Below are 21,520 nucleotides of genomic sequence, written 5' to 3'. Positions count from 1 at the left end.
CCATGTACACTCTCCCCTATCACTGACTCTACCCCTATTCACTCCCCTCCCACACCATGTACACTCGCCCCTATCACTGACTCTACCCCCCATTCACTCCCCTTACACACCCCCATGTACACTCTCCCCTATCACTAACTCTACCCCCCATTCACTGGCCTCCCACATCCCCATGTACACTCACCCCCATCACTGACTCTAACGCCCATTCACTCCCCTGCCACACCCCCATGTACTCTCCCCTATCACTGACTCTACCCCCCATACCCCCATGTACACTCTCCCCTATCACTGACTCTACCCCCCATTCACCCCCCCACACCCCCATGTACATTCTCCCCTATCACTGACTCTACCCCCATTCACTCCCCTCCCACACCCCCATGTACACTCTCCCCTATCACTGACTCTACCCCCCATTCACTCCCCCCCCCACACCCCCATGTACACTCTCCCCTATCAATGACTCTACCCCGCATTCACTCCCCTCCCACACCCCCAAGTACACTCTCCCCCAACACTGACTCTACCCACCCATTCACCCCCCTCCCACACCCCCATGTACACTCTCCCCAATCACTGACTCTACCCCGCATTCACTCCCCCCCACACCCCCATGTACACTCTCCCCTATCACTGACTCTACCCCCCATTTACTCCCCTCCCACACGCCCATGTACACTCTCCCCTATCGCTGACTCTACCCCCCATTCACTCCCCTCCCACACCCCCATGTACACTCTACACCCCATTCACTGGCCTCCCACATCCCCATGTACACTCTCCCCTATCACTGACTCTACCCCCCATACCCCCATGTACACTCTCCCCTATCACTGACTCTACCCCCCATTCACCCCCCCCCCACACCCCCATGTACACTCTCCCCTATCACTGACTCTACCGCCCAATCACTCCCCCCCACATCCCCATGTACACTCTCCCCTCTCACTGACTCAACCCCCCAATCACTCCCCTGCCACACACCCATGTACACTCTCCCCTATCACTGACTCTCCCCCAATTCACTCCCCTCACACCCCCATGTACACTCTCCCCTATCACTGACTCTACCCACCCATTCACTCCCCTCCCACACCCCCATGTACACTCTCCCCGATCACTGACTCTACCCCCCATTCACTCCCCTCCCACACCCCCATGGACACTCTCCCCAATCACTGACTCTACCCCGCATTCACTCCCCCCCCCCCCACACCCCCATGTACACTCTCCCCTATCACTGACTCTACCCCCCAATCACTCCTCTCCCACACCCCCATGTATACTCTCCCCTATCAGTGACTCTACCCCCCATTCACTCCCCTCACACCCCCATGTACACTCTCCCCTATCACTGACTCTCCCCCCCCATTCACTCCCCTCACACCCCCATGTACATTCTCCCCTATCACTGACTCTCCCCCCCATTCACTCCCCTCACACCCCCAAGTACACTCTCCCCCATCACTGACTCTACCCCCCATTCACACCCCCCACACCCCCATGTACACTCTCCCCTATCACTGACTCTACCCACCCATTCACCCCCCTCCCACACCCCCATGTACATTCTCCCCTATCATTGACTCTCCCCCCCCATTCACTCCCCTCACACCCCCATGTACACTCTCCCCTATCACTTACTCTACCCACCCATTCACTCCCCTCCCACACCCCCATGTACTCTCTCCCCGATCACTGACTCTACCCCCCATTCACTCCCCTCCCACACCCCCATGTACACTCTCCCCAATCACTGACTCTACCCCGCATTCACTCCCCCCCACACCCCCATGTACACTCTCCCCTATCACTGACTCTACCCCCCATTCACTCCCCTTCCACACCCCCATGTACACTCTCCCCTATCACTGACTCTACCCCCCATTCACTCCCCTCCCACACCATGTACACTCCCCTATCACAGACTCTACCCACCCATTCACTCCCCTCCCACACCCTCATGTACACTCCCCTATCACTGACTCTACCCCCCATTCACTCCACTCCCACACCCCCATGTACACTCTCCCCTATCACTGACTTTACCCCCCATTTAATCCCCTCCCATGCCCCCATGTACACTCTCCCCTATCACTGACTATACCACCCATTCACTCCCCTCCCACATTCCCCATTGTCACTCTCCCCTATCACTGCCTCAACCCCCCATTCACTCCTCTCCCACACGCCCATGTGCACTCTCGACTATCACTGACTATACCCCCCATTCACTCCCCCCCACACCCCCATGTACTCTCCCCTATCACTGACTCTACCCCCCCCCATTTACTCCCCCCCATGTACACTCTCCCCTATCACTAGCTATACCCCCCCCATTCACTCCCCTCCCACACCCCCATGTGCACTCTCCCCTATCACTGACTCTACCACCCCATTCACTCCCCTCCCACACCCCCATGTACACTCTCCCCAACACTGACTCTGCCCCTCATTCACTGCCCCCCCCACACCCCCATGTACACTCTCCCCTATCACTGACTCTACCCCCATTCACTCCCCTCCCACACCCCCATGTACACTCTCCCCTATCACTGACTCTTCCCCCCCCATTCACTCCCCTTACACACCCCCATGTACACTCTCCCCTATCACTGACTCTACCCCTATTCACTCCCCTCCCACACCATGTACACTCGCCCCTATCACTGACTCTACCCCCCATTCACTCCCCTTACACACCCCCATGTACACTCTCCCCTATCACTAACTCTACCCCCCATTCACTGGCCTCCCACATCCCCATGTACACTCACCCCCATCACTGACTCTAACGCCCATTCACTCCCCTGCCACACCCCCATGTACTCTCCCCTATCACTGACTCTACCCCCCATACCCCCATGTACACTCTCCCCTATCACTGACTCTACCCCCCATTCACCCCCCCACACCCCCATGTACATTCTCCCCTATCACTGACTCTACCCCCATTCACTCCCCTCCCACACCCCCATGTACACTCTCCCCTATCACTGACTCTACCCCCCATTCACTCCCCCCCCCACACCCCCATGTACACTCTCCCCTATCAATGACTCTACCCCGCATTCACTCCCCTCCCACACCCCCAAGTACACTCTCCCCCAACACTGACTCTACCCACCCATTCACCCCCCTCCCACACCCCCATGTACACTCTCCCCAATCACTGACTCTACCCCGCATTCACTCCCCCCCACACCCCCATGTACACTCTCCCCTATCACTGACTCTACCCCCCATTTACTCCCCTCCCACACGCCCATGTACACTCTCCCCTATCGCTGACTCTACCCCCCATTCACTCCCCTCCCACACCCCCATGTACACTCTACACCCCATTCACTGGCCTCCCACATCCCCATGTACACTCTCCCCTATCACTGACTCTACCCCCCATACCCCCATGTACACTCTCCCCTATCACTGACTCTACCCCCCATTCACCCCCCCCCCCACACCCCCATGTACACTCTCCCCTATCACTGACTCTACCGCCCAATCACTCCCCCCCACATCCCCATGTACACTCTCCCCTCTCACTGACTCAACCCCCCAATCACTCCCCTGCCACACACCCATGTACACTCTCCCCTATCACTGACTCTCCCCCAATTCACTCCCCTCACACCCCCATGTACACTCTCCCCTATCACTGACTCTACCCACCCATTCACTCCCCTCCCACACCCCCATGTACACTCTCCCCGATCACTGACTCTACCCCCCATTCACTCCCCTCCCACACCCCCATGGACACTCTCCCCAATCACTGACTCTACCCCGCATTCACTCCCCCCCCCCCACACCCCCATGTACACTCTCCCCTATCACTGACTCTACCCCCCAATCACTCCTCTCCCACACCCCCATGTATACTCTCCCCTATCAGTGACTCTACCCCCCATTCACTCCCCCCCCACACCCCCATGTACACTCTCCCCTATCACTGACTCTACCCCCCAATCACTCCGCTCCCACACCCCCAAGTACACTCTCCCCCATCACTGACTCTACCCCCCATTCACTCCCCTCCCACAGCCCCATGTACATTCTCCCCTATCACTGACTCTACCCCCCATTCACTCCCCTCACACCCCCATGTACACTCTCCCCATCACTGACTCTACCCACCCATTCACTCCCCTGCCACACCCCCATGTACACTCTCACCGATCACTGACTCTACCCCCCATTCACTCCCCTCCGACACCTAAATGTACACTCTCACCAATCACTGACTCTACCCCGCATTCACTCCCCCCCCCCCACACCCCCATGTACACTCTCCCCTATCACTGACTCTACCCCCCATTCACTCCCCTCCCACACCCCCATGTACACTCTCCCCTATCACTGACTCTTCCCCCCCATTCACTCCCCTTCCACACCCCCATGTACACTCTCCCCTATCACTGACTCTACCCCCCATTCACTCCCCTCCCACACCATGTACACTCTCCCCTATCACTGACTCTACCCACCCATTCACTCCCCTCCCACACCCTCATGTACACTCTCTCCTATCACTGACTCTACCCCCCATTCACTCCCCACCCACACCCCCATGTACACTCTCACCTATCACTGACTCTAACCCCCCCCATTCACTCCCCCCCCACGTACACTCTCCCCTATCACTGACTCTACCCCCATTTAATCCCCTCACATACCCCATGTACACTCTCCCCTATCACTGACTATACGCCCCATTCACTCCCCTCCCACATTCCCCATTGACAGTCTCCCCTATCACTGACTCAACCCCCCATTCACTCCCCTCCCACACCCCCATGTGCACTCTCCCCTATCACTGACTATACAACACATTCACTCCCCTCCCACACCGCAATGTACACTCTCCCCCATCACTGACTCTACCCAGTCATTCACTCCCCCCCCCACACCTCCATGTACACTCTCCCCTATCACTGACTCTACCGCCCATTCACTCCCCCCCACATCCCCATGTACACTCTCCCCTATCACTGACTCTACCCCCCATACCCCCATGTACACTCTCCCCTATCACTGACTATACCCCCCATTCACTCCCCTCCCACACCCCCATGTACACTCCCCTATCACTGACTCTACCCCCCATTTACACTCTCCCCTATCACTGGCTATACCCCCCCATTCACTCCCCTCCCACACCCCCATGTGCACTCTCCCCTATCACTGACTCTACCACCCCATTCACTCCCCTCCCACACCCCCATGTACACTCTCCCCAACACTGACTCTGCCCCTCATTCACTCCCCCCCCACACCCCCATGTACACTCTCCCCTATCACTGACTCTACCCCCCATTCACTGCCTCCCACACGCCCATGTACACTCTCCCCTATCGCTGACTCTACCCCCCATTCACTCCCCTCCCACACGCCCATGTACACTCTCCCCTATCGCTGACTCTACCCCCCATTCACTCCCCTCCCACACCCCCATGTACACTCTCCCCTATCACTAACTCTACCCCCCATTCACTCCCCCCCCACACCCCCATGTACACTCTCCCCTGTAACTGACTCTACCGCCCATTCACTCCCCTCCCACACCCCCATGTACTCTCCCCTATCACTGACTCTACCCCCACACCCCCATGTACACTCTCCCCTATCACTGACTCTACCCCCCATTCAGCCCCCCCCCACACCACCATGTACACTCTCCCCTATCACTGACTCTACCCCCCATTCACTCCCCTCCCACACCCCCATGTACACTCTCCCCAACACTGACTCTGCCCCTCATTCACTCCCCCCCCACACCCGCATGTACACTCTCCCCTATCACTGACTCTACCCCCCATTCACTCCCCTCCCACACGCCCATGTACACTTTCCCCTATCACTAACTCTACCCCCCATTCACTCCCCCCCCACACCCCCATGTACACTCTCCCCTGTCACTGACTCTACCGCCCATTCACTCCCCTCCCACACCCCAATGTACACTCTCCCCTATCACTGACTCTACCCCCCATACCCCCATGTACACTCTCCCCTATCACTGACTTTACCCCCCATTCACCCCCCCCACACCCCCATGTACACTCTCCCCGATCACTGACTCTACCCCCCATTCACTCCCCTCCCACACCCCCATGTACACTCTCCCCTATCACTGACTCTACCGCCCATTCACTCCCCCCCACATCCGCATGTACACTCTCCCCTATCACTTACTCTACCCCCCAATCTCTCCTCTCCCACACCCCCATGTATACTCTCCCCTATCACTGACTCTACCCCCCCATTCACTCCCTCCCCACACCCCCATGTACTCTCCCCTATCAATGACTCTACCCCGCATTCACTCCCCTCCCACACCCCCAAGTACACTCTCCCCCATCACTGACTCTACCCCCCACTCACCCCCCTCCCACACCCCCATGTACATTCTCCCCTATCACTGACTCTCCCCCCCATTCACTCCCCTCACACCCCCATGTACACTCTCCCCTATCACTGACTCTCCCCCCCATTCACTCCCCTCACACCCCCATGTACATTCTCCCCTATCACTGACTCTCCCCCCCATTCACTCCCCTCACACCCCCAAGTACACTCTCCCCCATCACTGACTCTACCCCCCATTCACACCCCCCACACCCCCATGTACACTCTCCCCTATCACTGACTCTACCCACCCATTCACCCCCCTCCCACACCCCCATGTACATTCTCCCCTATCACTGACTCTCCCCCCCCATTCACTCCCCTCACACCCCCATGTACACTCTCCCCTATCACTGACTCTACCCACCCATTCACTCCCCTCCCACACCCCCATGTACTCTCTCCCCGATCACTGACTCTACCCCCCATTCACTCCCCTCCCACACCCCCATGTACACTCTCCCCAATCACTGACTCTACCCCGCATTCACTCCCCCCCACACCCCCATGTACACTCTCCCCTATCACTGACTCTACCCCCCATTCACTCCCCTTCCACACCCCCATGTACACTCTCCCCTATCACTGACTCTACCCCCCATTCACTCCCCTCCCACACCATGTACACTCCCCTATCACAGACTCTACCCACCCATTCACTCCCCTCCCACACCCTCATGTACACTCTCCCCTATCACTGACTCTACCCCCCATTCACTCCACTCCCACACCCCCATGTACACTCTCCCCTATCACTGACTCTACCCCCCATTCACTCCCCCCCACGTACACTCTCCCCTATCACTGACTTTACCCCCCATTTAATCCCCTCCCATGCCCCCATGTACACTCTCCCCTATCACTGACTATACCACCCATTCACTCCCCTCCCACATTCCCCATTGTCACTCTCCCCTATCACTGCCTCAACCCCCCATTCACTCCTCTCCCACACGCCCATGTGCACTCTCGACTATCACTGACTATACCCCCCATTCACTCCCCCCCACACCCCCATGTACTCTCCCCTATCACTGACTCTACCCCCCCCCATTTACTCCCCCCCATGTACACTCTCCCCTATCACTAGCTATACCCCCCCCATTCACTCCCCTCCCACACCCCCATGTGCACTCTCCCCTATCACTGACTCTACCACCCCATTCACTCCCCTCCCACACCCCCATGTACACTCTCCCCAACACTGACTCTGCCCCTCATTCACTGCCCCCCCCACACCCCCATGTACACTCTCCCCTATCACTGACTCTACCCCCCATTCACTCCCCTCCCACACGCCCATGTACACTTTCCCCTATCACTAACTCTACCCCCCATTCACTCCCCCCCCACACCCCCATGTACACTCTCCCCTGTCACTGACTCTACCGCCCATTCACTCCCCTCCCACACCCCAATGTACACTCTCCCCTATCACTGACTCTACCCCCCATACCCCCATGTACACTCTCCCCTATCACTGACTTTACCCCCCATTCACCCCCCCCACACCCCCATGTACACTCTCCCCGATCACTGACTCTACCCCCCATTCACTCCCCTCCCACACCCCCATGTACACTCTCCCCTATCACTGACTCTACCGCCCATTCACTCCCCCCCACATCCGCATGTACACTCTCCCCTATCACTTACTCTACCCCCCAATCTCTCCTCTCCCACACCCCCATGTATACTCTCCCCTATCACTGACTCTACCCCCCCATTCACTCCCTCCCCACACCCCCATGTACTCTCCCCTATCAATGACTCTACCCCGCATTCACTCCCCTCCCACACCCCCAAGTACACTCTCCCCCATCACTGACTCTACCCCCCCACTCACCCCCCTCCCACACCCCCATGTACATTCTCCCCTATCACTGACTCTCCCCCCCATTCACTCCCCTCACACCCCCATGTACACTCTCCCCTATCACTGACTCTCCCCCCCATTCACTCCCCTCACACCCCCATGTACATTCTCCCCTATCACTGACTCTCCCCCCCATTCACTCCCCTCACACCCCCAAGTACACTCTCCCCCATCACTGACTCTACCCCCCATTCACACCCCCCACACCCCCATGTACACTCTCCCCTATCACTGACTCTACCCACCCATTCACCCCCCTCCCACACCCCCATGTACATTCTCCCCTATCACTGACTCTCCCCCCCCATTCACTCCCCTCACACCCCCATGTACACTCTCCCCTATCACTGACTCTACCCACCCATTCACTCCCCTCCCACACCCCCATGTACTCTCTCCCCGATCACTGACTCTACCCCCCATTCACTCCCCTCCCACACCCCCATGTACACTCTCCCCAATCACTGACTCTACCCCGCATTCACTCCCCCCCACACCCCCATGTACACTCTCCCCTATCACTGACTCTACCCCCCATTCACTCCCCTTCCACACCCCCATGTACACTCTCCCCTATCACTGACTCTACCCCCCATTCACTCCCCTCCCACACCATGTACACTCCCCTATCACAGACTCTACCCACCCATTCACTCCCCTCCCACACCCTCATGTACACTCTCCCCTATCACTGACTCTACCCCCCATTCACTCCACTCCCACACCCCCATGTACACTCTCCCCTATCACTGACTCTACCCCCCATTCACTCCCCCCCACGTACACTCTCCCCTATCACTGACTTTACCCCCCATTTAATCCCCTCCCATGCCCCCATGTACACTCTCCCCTATCACTGACTATACCACCCATTCACTCCCCTCCCACATTCCCCATTGTCACTCTCCCCTATCACTGCCTCAACCCCCCATTCACTCCTCTCCCACACGCCCATGTGCACTCTCGACTATCACTGACTATACCCCCCATTCACTCCCCCCCACACCCCCATGTACTCTCCCCTATCACTGACTCTACCCCCCCCCATTTACTCCCCCCCATGTACACTCTCCCCTATCACTAGCTATACCCCCCCCATTCACTCCCCTCCCACACCCCCATGTGCACTCTCCCCTATCACTGACTCTACCACCCCATTCACTCCCCTCCCACACCCCCATGTACACTCTCCCCAACACTGACTCTGCCCCTCATTCACTGCCCCCCCCACACCCCCATGTACACTCTCCCCTATCACTGACTCTACCCCCATTCACTCCCCTCCCACACCCCCATGTACACTCTCCCCTATCACTGACTCTTCCCCCCCATTCACTCCCCTTACACACCCCCATGTACACTCTCCCCTATCACTGACTCTACCCCTATTCACTCCCCTCCCACACCATGTACACTCGCCCCTATCACTGACTCTACCCCCCATTCACTCCCCTTACACACCCCCATGTACACTCTCCCCTATCACTAACTCTACCCCCCATTCACTGGCCTCCCACATCCCCATGTACACTCACCCCCATCACTGACTCTAACGCCCATTCACTCCCCTGCCACACCCCCATGTACTCTCCCCTATCACTGACTCTACCCCCCATACCCCCATGTACACTCTCCCCTATCACTGACTCTACCCCCCATTCACCCCCCCACACCCCCATGTACATTCTCCCCTATCACTGACTCTACCCCCATTCACTCCCCTCCCACACCCCCATGTACACTCTCCCCTATCACTGACTCTACCCCCCATTCATTCCCCCCCCCACACCCCCATGTACACTCTCCCCTATCAATGACTCTACCCCGCATTCACTCCCCTCCCACACCCCCAAGTACACTCTCCCCCAACACTGACTCTACCCACCCATTCACCCCCCTCCCACACCCCCATGTACACTCTCCCCAATCACTGACTCTACCCCGCATTCACTCCCCCCCACACCCCCATGTACACTCTCCCCTATCACTGACTCTACCCCCCATTCACTCCCCTTCCACACCCCCATGTACACTCTCCCCTATCACTGACTCTACCCCCCATTCACTCCCCTCCCACACCATGTACACTCCCCTATCACAGACTCTACCCACCCATTCACTCCCCTCCCACACCCTCATGTACACTCTCCCCTATCACTGACTCTACCCCCATTCACTCCACTCCCACACCCCCATGTACACTCTCCCCTATCACTGACTCTACCCCCCATTCACTCCCCCCCACGTACACTCTCCCCGATCACTGACTTTACCCCCCATTTAATCCCCTCCCATGCCCCCATGTACACTCTCCCCTATCACTGACTATACCACCCATTCACTCCCCTCCCACATTCCCCATTGTCACTCTCCCCTATCACTGACTCAACCCCCCATTCACTCCTCTCCCACACCCCCATGTGCACTCTCGACTATCACTGACTATACCCCCCATTCACTCCCCTCCCACACCCCCATGTACTCTCCCCTATCACTGACTCTACCCCCCCCCCATTTACTCCCCCCCATGTACACTCTCCCCTATCACTGGCTATACCCCCCCATTCACTCCCCTCCCACACCCCCATGTGCACTCTCCCCTATCACTGACTCTACCACCCCATTCACTCCCCTCCCACACCCCCATGTACACTCTCCCCAACACTGACTCTGCCCCTCATTCACTCCCCCCCCACACCCCCATGTACACTCTCCCCTATCACTGACTCTACCCCCATTCACTCCCCTCCCACACCCCCATGTACACTCTCCCCTATCACTGACTCTTCCCCCCCATTCACTCCCCTTACACACCCCCATGTACACTCTCCCCTATCACTGACTCTACCCCTATTCACTCCCCTCCCACACCATGTACACTCTCCCCTATCACTGACTCTACCCCCCATTCACTCCCCTTACACACCCCCATGTACACTCTCCCCTATCACTAACTCTACCCCCCATTCACTGGCCTCCCACATCCCCATGTACACTCACCCCCATCACTGACTCTAACGCCCATTCACTCCCCTGCCACACCCCCATGTACTCTCCCCTATCACTGACTCTACCCCCCATACCCCCATGTACACTCTCCCCTATCACTGACTCTACCCCCCATTCACCCCCCCACACCCCCATGTACACTCTCCCCTATCACTGACTCTACCCCCATTCACTCCCCTCCCACACCCCCATGTACACTCTCCCCTATCACTGACTCTACCCCCCATTCACTCCCCCCCCCACACCCCCATGTACACTCTCCCCTATCAATGACTCTACCCCGCATTCACTCCCCTCTCACACCCCCAAGTACACTCTCCCCCATCACTGACTCTACCCACCCATTCACCCCCCTCCCACACCCCCATGTACATTCTCCCCTATCACTGACTCTCCCCCCATTCACTCCCCTCACACCCCCATGTACACTCTCCCCTATCACTGACTCTACCCACCCATTGACTCCCCCCCACACCCCCATGTACACTCTCCCCGATCACTGACTCTACCCCCCATTCACTCCCCTCCCACACCGCCATGTACACTCTCCCCCATCACTGACTCTACCCCCCATTCACTCCCCTCCCACATCCCCATGTACACTCTTCCCTATCATTGACTCTACCCCCCATTCACTCCCCTCCCACACCGCAATGTACACTCTCCCCCATCACTGACTCTACCCAGTCATTCATTCACCCCCCCCACACCCCCATGTACACTCTCCCCTATCACCGACTCTACCCCCATTCACTCCCCCCCCCACACCCCCATGTACACTCTCCCCTATCACTGACTCTACCCACCCATTCACTCCCCTCCCACACACCCATGTACACTCTCCCCTATCACTGACTCTACCCCCCATTCACTCCCCTCCCACATCCCCATGTACACTCTCCCCTATCACTGACTCTACCCCCCATTCACTCCCCTCCCCCACCCCCATGTGCACTCTCCCCTATCACTGACTCTACCCACCATTCACTCCCCTCCCACACCCCCATGTAAACTCTCCCCTATTACGGACTCTACCCCCCATTCACTCCCCTCCCACATCCCCATGTACACTCTCCCCTATCACTGACTCTACCCCCCCATTCACTCCCCTCCCACACCCCCATGTACACTCTCCCCCATCACTGACTCTACCCCCCATTTACTCCCCCCCCCACACCCCCAAGTACACTCTCCCCCATCACTGACTCTACCCCACAACCACTCCCCTCCCACACCCCCATGTACACTCTCCCCGATCACTGACTCTACCCACCCATTCACTCTCCTCCCACACCCCATGTACACTCTCCCCTATCACTGACTCTACCCCCCCCATTCACCCCCCCCATGTACACTCTCCCCTATCACTGACTCTACCCCCCCATTTAATCCCCTCCCATACCCCCATGTGCACTCTCCCCTATCACTGACTCTACCCACCCATTCACCCCCCTCCCACACCCCCATGTACATTCTCCCCTATCACTGACACCCCCCCCCATTCACTCCCCTCCCACACCCCCATGTACACTCTCCCCGATCACTGACTCTACCCCCCATTCACTCCCCTCCCACACCCCCATGTACACTCTCCCCAATCACTGACTCTACCCCGCATTCACTCCCCTCCCACACCCCCATGTACACTCTCCCCCTCTCGCTGACTCTTCCCCCCCATTCACTCCCCTTACACACCCCCATGTACACTCTCCCCTATCACTGACTCTACCCCTATTCACTCCCCTCCCACACCATGTACACTCTCCCCTATCACTGACTCTACCCCCCCATTCACTCCCCTTACATACCCCCATGTACACTCTCCCCTATCACTGACTATACCCCCCATTCACTCCCCTCTCACATTCCCCATTGACACTCTCCCCTATCACTGACTCAACCCCCCATTCACTCCCCTCCCACACCCCCATGTGCACTCTCCCCTATCACTGACTATACCCCCCATTCACTCCCCTCCCACACCCCCATGTACACTCTCCCCCAATCACTGACTCTACCCCCCATTCACTCCCCTCCCACACCGCAATGTACACTCTCCCCCATCACTGACTCTACCCAGTCATTCACTCCCCCCCCCCCACACCCCCATGTACTCTCTCCCCTATCACCGACTCTACCCCCCATTCACTCCCCCCCCCCCACACCCCCATGTACACTCTCCCCTATCACTGACTCTACCCCCCATTCACCCCCCTCCCACATTCCCCATGTCCACTCTCCCCCTATCACTAACTCTACCCCCCATTCACTGGCCTCCCACATCCCCATGTACACTCTCCCCCATCACTGACTCTACCGCCCATTCACTCCCCTCCCACACCCCCATGTACTCTCCCCTATCACTGACTCTATCCCCCAATCACTCCCCTCCCACACCCCCATGTACTCTCCTCTATCACTGACTCTTCCCCCCCATTCACTCCCCTCCCACACCCCCATGTACACTCTCCCCTATCACTGACTCTACCCCCCATTCACTCCCCTCCCACACCATGTACACTCTCCCCTATCACTGACTCTACCCACCCATTCACTCCCCTCCCACACACCCATGTACACTCTCCCCTATCACTGACTCTACCCACCCATTCACTCCCCTCCCACACCCCCATGTACACTCTCCCCTATCACTGACTCTACCCCCCATCCACTCCCCTCCCACACCCCCATGTACACTCTCCCCTATCACTGACTCTACCCCCCATTCACTCCCCTCCCACACCCCCATGTGCACTCTCCCCTATCACTGACTCTACCCACCATTCACTCCCCTCCCACACCCCCATGTACACTCTCCCCTATTACGGACTCTACCCCCCATTCACTCCCCTCCCACACCCCCATGTACACTCTCCCCTATCACTGACTCTACCCCCCCATTCACTCCCCTCCCACACCCCCATGTACACTCTCCCCCATCACTGACTCTACCCCCCATTTACTCCCCCCCCACACCCCCATGTACACTCTCCCCCATCACTGACTCTACCCCACAACTACTCCCCTCCCACACCCCCATGTACACTCTCCCCTATCACTGACTCTACCCACCCATTCACTCCCCTCCCACACCCTCATGTACACTCTCCCCTATCACTGACTCTACCCCCCCATTCACCCCCGTCCATGTACACTCTCCCCTATCACTGACTCTACCCCCCCCATTTAATCCCCTCCCATACCCCCAAGTACACTCTCCCCTATCACTGACTCTACCCCCCCATACCCCCATGTGCACTCTCCCCTATCACTGACTCTACCCCCCAGTCACTCCCCTCCCACACCCCCATGTACACTCTCCCCTATCACTGGCTATACCCCCCCATTCACTGCCACATAGGCACCCACCCACCCACCCACAACCCCAATACCAACCTCCCGCTTGCTTTTGCCCGCACCGTGACCTGGGCTTCCACTGGAACTCCTTGCCCTCGGACCGGCCCTCTCTGGCGAAACAGGAGAGTTACCCCGGGCCGGCGAGGGCTTGCGAGCTGCCACCTCCGCTGTCCGACCTTCGCCCTCTGACCTTGTGGGCGGCCTCTGCGAAGGGCTGCTGCTGACCGGCAGCGTGGGGACGGCGGGTACTGCCTTCGGGCTCCCGGACCTGCAGAGAAACAATGTTGGGGGGTGGGGGGTGGGTTTGGGGAGGAGGAGGGGGAGGTGGGGGAGTGAGAGAGAGAGAGAGAGAGAGAGAGAGAGAGAGAGAGAGAGAGAGGCAAATCAGAAACAATGCTGCGGGTATTTTCAGCAAATGGCACAAATCCACCCCGGCCCCCGTTGGTAACTGGCACCTCCTCCACTCAGCACTAGGCTGGAAAGGGAAGGCAGGGGAGGTAGGGCTGGCAGGAAATCTGGGCCCTCCTTCTGCGCGCTCACAGCCCAAAGCCAGGTGAACAGACGAGAGAGGAGGCGGCCCCTCGGACAATGCTCCGCCCAGTCGATAAGGTTGTGTCTGAACCGATTGTCACCTCAACCCCACGTTCTTTTCACTCACCCCTGAAGGTTGGGGATCAAACTAGGCTCAGGGAAAGGTGGGTAGGGCAGGTCTTTCATTCAAGATTAGATTTGAAGACGAGGGGTTGCCGGTTTTGATAAATAAGCGGGTAGCTTTTGAAGTGGGGAGCATATTGGCAGACTCCGGGGGGTGAGTGGGAAGTTGGAGGGGGTGCCGGGGGTGTTTATGCCCCAAACAGGGACGATGTGGAGTTTATGAGGGGGTGCTTGGGAGGACCCCTGATCTGGTTCGGTGACTTTTATAAAAGATTGTATGAGTCGGAGGAGGAACTGGTGGAGGCACTGGGAGTCCCCATTGGGCTGGTGGAGGGTCTTGGGACGATGCAGGCAGGGAAGGACCCGAGCCCGGATGGGTTCCCGGGGGAGAATTTTACAAAACTTCTCAGGGGACTTGGGGCTCCTGCTGGTGAGGGTGTTTAATGAGACAAGCGAGCAGGGGGTGCTCCCCACTACGTTATCACAGGCCTCGATCTCCTTAATTTTAATGAGGGATAAGGATTGCGGAGCAGTGTGGGTCGTACAGGCCAATTTCATTATTAAATGAGGACGCTGGGTTGCTGGCCAAGAGCCTGGCCTCACATATTGAGGTGATAGGGGAGGACCAGGCGAGGTTTGTCAAGCAGGCGTTTCTGTCGGCTATGCCCCCGGAGGGATGCCCACTCTCCCCATTTCTCTTTGCCTTGGCGATAGAGCCACTGGTAATGGCGCTGAAAGTGTCAAGGGACTGGCAGGGGTTAGTATGGAGAAGAGCGAGGTTTTCCCGATCCAGGCGAGGGGGCAGGAGAAGAGGCTGGGGGAGTTGCCATTTCGAGTAGTGGGGGAGAGCTTTCGGTATTTGGGTATTCAGCTGGGGTACGAGGGTGGGAGCAGCTGCACAAGCTGAATCTGGCTTGGTTGGTGGAACAGATGAAGGTGGATTTTAGGAGGCGGGATGAGTTCCTGCTGTCGGGACGGGTGCGATTGGTGAAGATGATGGTTCTTATTTGTGTTCTAGAATCTCTCGATCCGCTTTCCTTTTTAAAAAAATTTAGAGTACCCAATTGATTTTTTCCAATTAAAGGGCAATTTAGCGTGGGCATCAAATTGAGGGGAGATATAGGACAGATGTCAGAGGTAGGTTCTTTACTCAGAGAGTAGTAAGGACGTGGAATGCCCTGCCTGCAACAGTAATGGACTTGCCAACATTAAGGGCATTTAAATAGCCATTGGATAGACATATGGACGATAAGGGAATAGTGTAGATGGGCTTTAGAGTGGTTTCACAGGTCGGCGCAACATCGAGGGCCGAAGGGCCTGTACTGCGCTGTAATGTTCTATGTTAATTCACCTACCCTGCACACCTTTGGGTTGTGGAGACGAAACCCACGCAGACACGGGGAGAATGTGCAAACACCTCACGGACAGTGACCCAGAGCCGGGTTTGAACCCGGGTCCTCAGCGCCATGAGGGAGCAGTGCTAACCCACTGTGCCACCGTGCTGCCCGTGCGATCCTCATTCCTAAGGCTTTTTTTTTTAGGAGGTTGAATGCACTGATTTGGGGGTTTGTTTGGGCGGGTAAAGCCACGCGGGTGAAGGTGGTGCTGGAGCGGCGTTGGTGGGGGGTTTAGCTCTTCCAAATTTGATGAACTACTATTGGGCGCCAAATATAGCCATGGTTAGGAAGTGGGTAGTGGGGGAAGAAGTCGGTATGGGAGCGGATGGAGGCAGCCTCTTGTAAAGACTGAAGTTTGGGGGCACTGTTGACGGCGCCTTTACCGTTCTCACTGGCCAGGTACTCCACAAGCCCGATGCTGGTGGCGGCCCTGAGGGTGTGTGGTCAGTGGCGGCAGCACCGGGGGCTGGAGGGGGCCTCTGTTTGGGCACCGATCTGTGGGAATCACAGGTTTGTTCCGGGGAGTCTGGATGGGGGTGGCAAGGGGCAGGGATTGAGCAGATTGGGGATCTATTCGTTGGGGGGCAGCTTCTTGAGCTTGGAGGGGTTGGCGGAGGAACACACTTTACAACACATTTTCCTACCTAATGGTGAAGCTGGGTAATCTCAGCAGAGGACTGCAGGGCTCACACTATTCAGCGTTCCTGAGTGGAAGGCTCGGCATGATGGGGCGGGCACGGGGGCGGAGGGTTTAAACCTGTGGGTCGCTACACAAACTGGAAAGCTCACCTACTCCGCGACGGCGAGGAGCTCCTGGAGGAAGAAGAATTCTGCGAGGTGGAGGAACTACGCGCCCTCCGATGCTTCCGCGGAGGTGAATGAGTCGGGCTCCTGAGGGTCAGAATTTAGAGTTTTAATTTGAAAGCTTCTCACTGAAACTGAACTGGACCCAGCCACATAAACACGGTGGCTCCCAGAGCAGGTCAGAGGCTGGGAATCCTGCGGAGAATAACTCACCTCCTGACCCCCCCAAAGCCTGTCCACCATCTACAAGGACACAAGTCAGGAGTGTGATGGGACCCTCTCCAGTTGCCTGGATGGGTGCGGCTCCCAACAACACTGGAGAAGCTCAACACCATCCAGGACAAAGCAGCTCCCGCTCGATCGACACGCTGACCCCCACCTTCCACACCCGCTCCCCCCCCCCCGACGCACCGCGGCAGCCGTGTGTACCGTCTACAAGATGCACGGCAGCCACTCGCCGAGGCTCCTTCGACAGCACCTTCCAAACCCGCCGCCTCTCCCACCCAGAAGGACAAGGGGCAGCAGAGGCCCGGGAACACCCACCGCCTGCAAGACCCCCATCCGAGGCCCCCCCCCCCCCACCATCCTGACTGGGAAATATCTCGGCCGCTCCTTCACTGTCGCCGGGTCAGAATCCCGGAACTCCCTCCCTCCCTAACAGCACGGTGGGTGTACCTACACCACATGGGACTTCAGCGGCTCAAAATGGTGACCCACCCACCACCTTCGTGAGGGGGCAATTAAGGATGGGTAACTAATGCAAGGCCCGGCCAGCGATACCCATATCACGGGAGAGAATGCAGAGAAAGCTCGGCTGGGATCTTTGCCCAGCAATTGTAACGGCGCGGAGATCCCGCAGCTCTTTCCAGCTTCATCAACGTGCTCGGGGTGGGTATATTACCCTCGATGTCACAACTCCATGAGGGGGGGGGATGTCTTTGCCCTCATGGCTCTGCCCATCCTCATCCCCCCAGCACAGGATCAGCAGTATAGTATCTTGAGTGGGGGGCGGTTTGAAGGAGTCGGGGAGGGGGGGGTTTGAAGGAGTCGGGAAGACCTCGGGGGGGGGGGGGGGGTTTAAGGAGTCACGGAGGACCTCCGTCAGAAAAGTTGCGGAGGATGCCGAAAAGTCTCACCTCTTTCTCTTCTTGTCCTTGGTCCCACGTTTGCTCTTGGGGCTGGTAGATCTGTGGAGGAAGAGAGTCAGGCTGTTATACGGACAGAGCCCCCCTTCACTCAGGGGGCTCAGATGTAGCACCTCCTGCTGAGTAATCCCCTCCCCCACTCACCAAATTCCCCCTCTCCCCGCCATTCATGGGTTGCTGAAACCCTCCCCCATGACCTTCATCATGTTCAATGTCGACCATTCCCCACACTCAAGGTTCAAGGTCTGGCAACACCAAGTTTAAATTCTCACCCTCGTTCTCAAACCTATCCGTGGCCTTTATCCCCTTCTCCCTATCTCTGTAACCTCCCCCAAACCCCTACAGCCCTATCTCTGTAACCTCCCCCAAACCCCTACAGCCCTATCTCTGTAACCTCCCCAAGCCCCTACAGCCCTATCTCTGTAACCTCCCCCAAACCCCTACAGCCCTATCTCTGTAGCCTCCCCAAGCCCCTACAGCCCTATCTCTGTAACCTCCCCCAAACCCCTACAGCCCTATCTCTGTAACCTCCCCAAGCCCCTACAGCCCTATCTCTGTAGCCTCCCCAAGCCCCTACAGCCCTATCTCTGTAACCTCCCCCAAACCCCTACAGCCCTATCTCTGTAGCCTCCCCAAGCCCCTACAGCCCTATCTCTGTAACCTCCCCAAGCCCCTACAGCCCTATCTCTGTAACCTCCCCAAGCCCCTACAGCCCTATCTCTGTAGCCTCCCCAAGCCCCTACAGCCCTATCTCTGTAGCCTCCCCAAGCACCTACAGCCCTATCTCTGTAGCCTCCCCAAGCCCCTACAGCCCTATCTCTGTAGCCTCCCCAAGCACCTACAGCCCTATCTCTGTAGCCTCCCCAAGCACCTACAGCCCTATCTCTGTAACCTCCTCCAGCCCCTACAACCTTCCCTATCTCTGTAACCTACTCCAGCCTCCACATCCCTCCCTATCTCAGTAACCTCCTCCAGCCCCTACAACCCTCCTCATCTGTGTAACTTCCTCCAACCCCTACAACCCTCTTCTGTAACTTCCTCCAGCCCCTACAACCCTCCCTGTTTCTGTAACCTCCTCCAGCCCCTACGTGTGGGGTAAATGTCTGGATGAGTCTCTCTCTGCCCCCGTTATAGTGTCTCTGTGTGGGGGTATCAGACTGTTTATATGTTGTGACACTACGCTACAACAGGTAAGCATCAATGGGCTGAGTCAGCAGTGGGAAACCTGCGCTCCAGGGGCCACCTCCGGCACCATCTGGGTTCTGAGTGTGGCCCACAAGACATTTTGTTGATCGTTGCCCACGCGAAGGGTTGCCACATTTTGCTGATTTACGTCCTACCGGTTTAACGGAAGAGCTTCGCACATAAAGAGGGCGAGCGCTCACAGCATTGACAGAGAGCAGTGCACTTACTCTGCGTCCAAAGTGCAAATATTTATTTCGCTTTTTAAAAAAACCATTAATACAACGGTGCGACTTGTATTAATGTCAACGATGAAGCCCCGGTGGATGATATCCTCCTGTGTGCGGCTCAGCCTGATCCAGCTCAAGGTGGTGCTCAGGCTCACCTGGCCAAGGCAAGAACGAGTGGTTCCTTTTCAGGGGTAATGGACAGGTGTGAGCGGCGTTCCCGTAGGACAGCTAACCACACTCATCTGTTCTGGGCATGTCCCGCGTCGCTAAGCTTTTGGGGCTGTTTCCTCAACGCCGCGTCGCTGATTCTCACCGTCGAACCTCGTCGGCTGGCGGCCAGTTTGGGGGTCTCGGGCTCGCCGGTGCTGTAGACGGGGGTGAAGGCGGATGCCCGCGACTTTGCCTCATTGATCGCTCGGAGGCGAGTTCTGCTGGGGTGGAGGTCTCCTACTCCGCCCAACTGCCTTCGGCCTGGTTGGGTGACCTGCATTTGGAGAAGGTCAGGGGTTCGGTTGAGGGGTTCTCCCGGAGATAGCAGCCATTTGTTTAGTCACCGTCAGGTGTTAGGGAGGGTGGGTGTTTTGGACGTGATCTCTACTGTGGGTTGAGTTTCTTTTATATTGTAGCATGTAACATCCGTTTTTATATGGTTATATTGTTAAACATGAAATTTATTCAAAATAAATAATTTAAAAAAAAATAGATCTTATTCATGGAGCTGTGGTGAGTGAACAAGCCCCAATTTCAGTCTTGCGGCCCCCTCAGATGAAGGGGGTCCACTCATGTAGCCCACTCGCTAGCCGAGGTTGCCCATCAGACTGGGTTGATCACACTCCTGAGCAGCCTGCACCGGTGGGTTAACCTGGCCCTCACCTGTGTTTCTTTTTGCTTTTCGACTTCGACTGGGACCTACGAATCAAAGAAAAGTTGGGAGGTCAGAACGTGCCGAGCAGGACGAGTTGTTCAACGCGCCGCCGACGGCGGTGGCACGTGCCCGCGGAAGCGCCCGCCCGCTGTGCGCTCGTACCTGCTTTTCTTCTTGGAGCTTTTTTTCTTCTTCTCCTTGGAGCGGGCGGACGGACTGGCAGACCTGCAAGTCCACAGAGAGGACGTGTTAGGAACCTCGGCATCGAGTGCCCCCCTCCCCTACAAAATCGGGGTGAATTCGGCTCCCTTCCACCCATTCCCCGGGCAGGTGGGGGCATCGCTGAGAGGAGAGAAGGGACTCAATCTTGTGCGGTATGTGGAGCAGCGTCCACTCCTTCCCCAGCACAGCACTGTCGAGTTGCTGGGAAGTACGGGAATGGTGCGGAAAAGTCTTGCGCTCGTCGACAAATTGCAAGAATGCCGGATTTCAGACAACTTCCGCCAATGGTGCCGATTGTTTGCCAACTTGATTGTGACTGGATCAGAATTACCGTGGCGAAAGGCTCGGGGAACATTTGGTTCTACAAG

At 57.3% G+C, this 21,520-nt stretch overlaps 1 protein-coding gene across 1 annotated transcript in view; it reads right to left on the bottom strand.

The window, feature by feature from the left end:
• The window catches only part of srrm2 (serine/arginine repetitive matrix 2), a 75,200-nt gene that overhangs the window by 30,811 nt on the left and 22,869 nt on the right, over positions 1–21,520 (bottom strand). Inside the window, 5 exon segments of the mRNA XM_072484071.1 lie at positions 14,693–14,921; positions 17,494–17,595; positions 18,645–18,695; positions 20,939–20,974; positions 21,093–21,155. Coding sequence (XP_072340172.1) covers positions 14,693–14,921; positions 17,494–17,595; positions 18,645–18,695; positions 20,939–20,974; positions 21,093–21,155 — 481 coding nt within the window.

This window comes from Scyliorhinus torazame, chromosome 19 (genome assembly GCF_047496885.1).
Source record: "Scyliorhinus torazame isolate Kashiwa2021f chromosome 19, sScyTor2.1, whole genome shotgun sequence".
NCBI lineage: Eukaryota > Metazoa > Chordata > Chondrichthyes > Carcharhiniformes > Scyliorhinidae > Scyliorhinus > Scyliorhinus torazame.
This window is presented reverse-complemented; position numbering and strand designations above follow the sequence as displayed.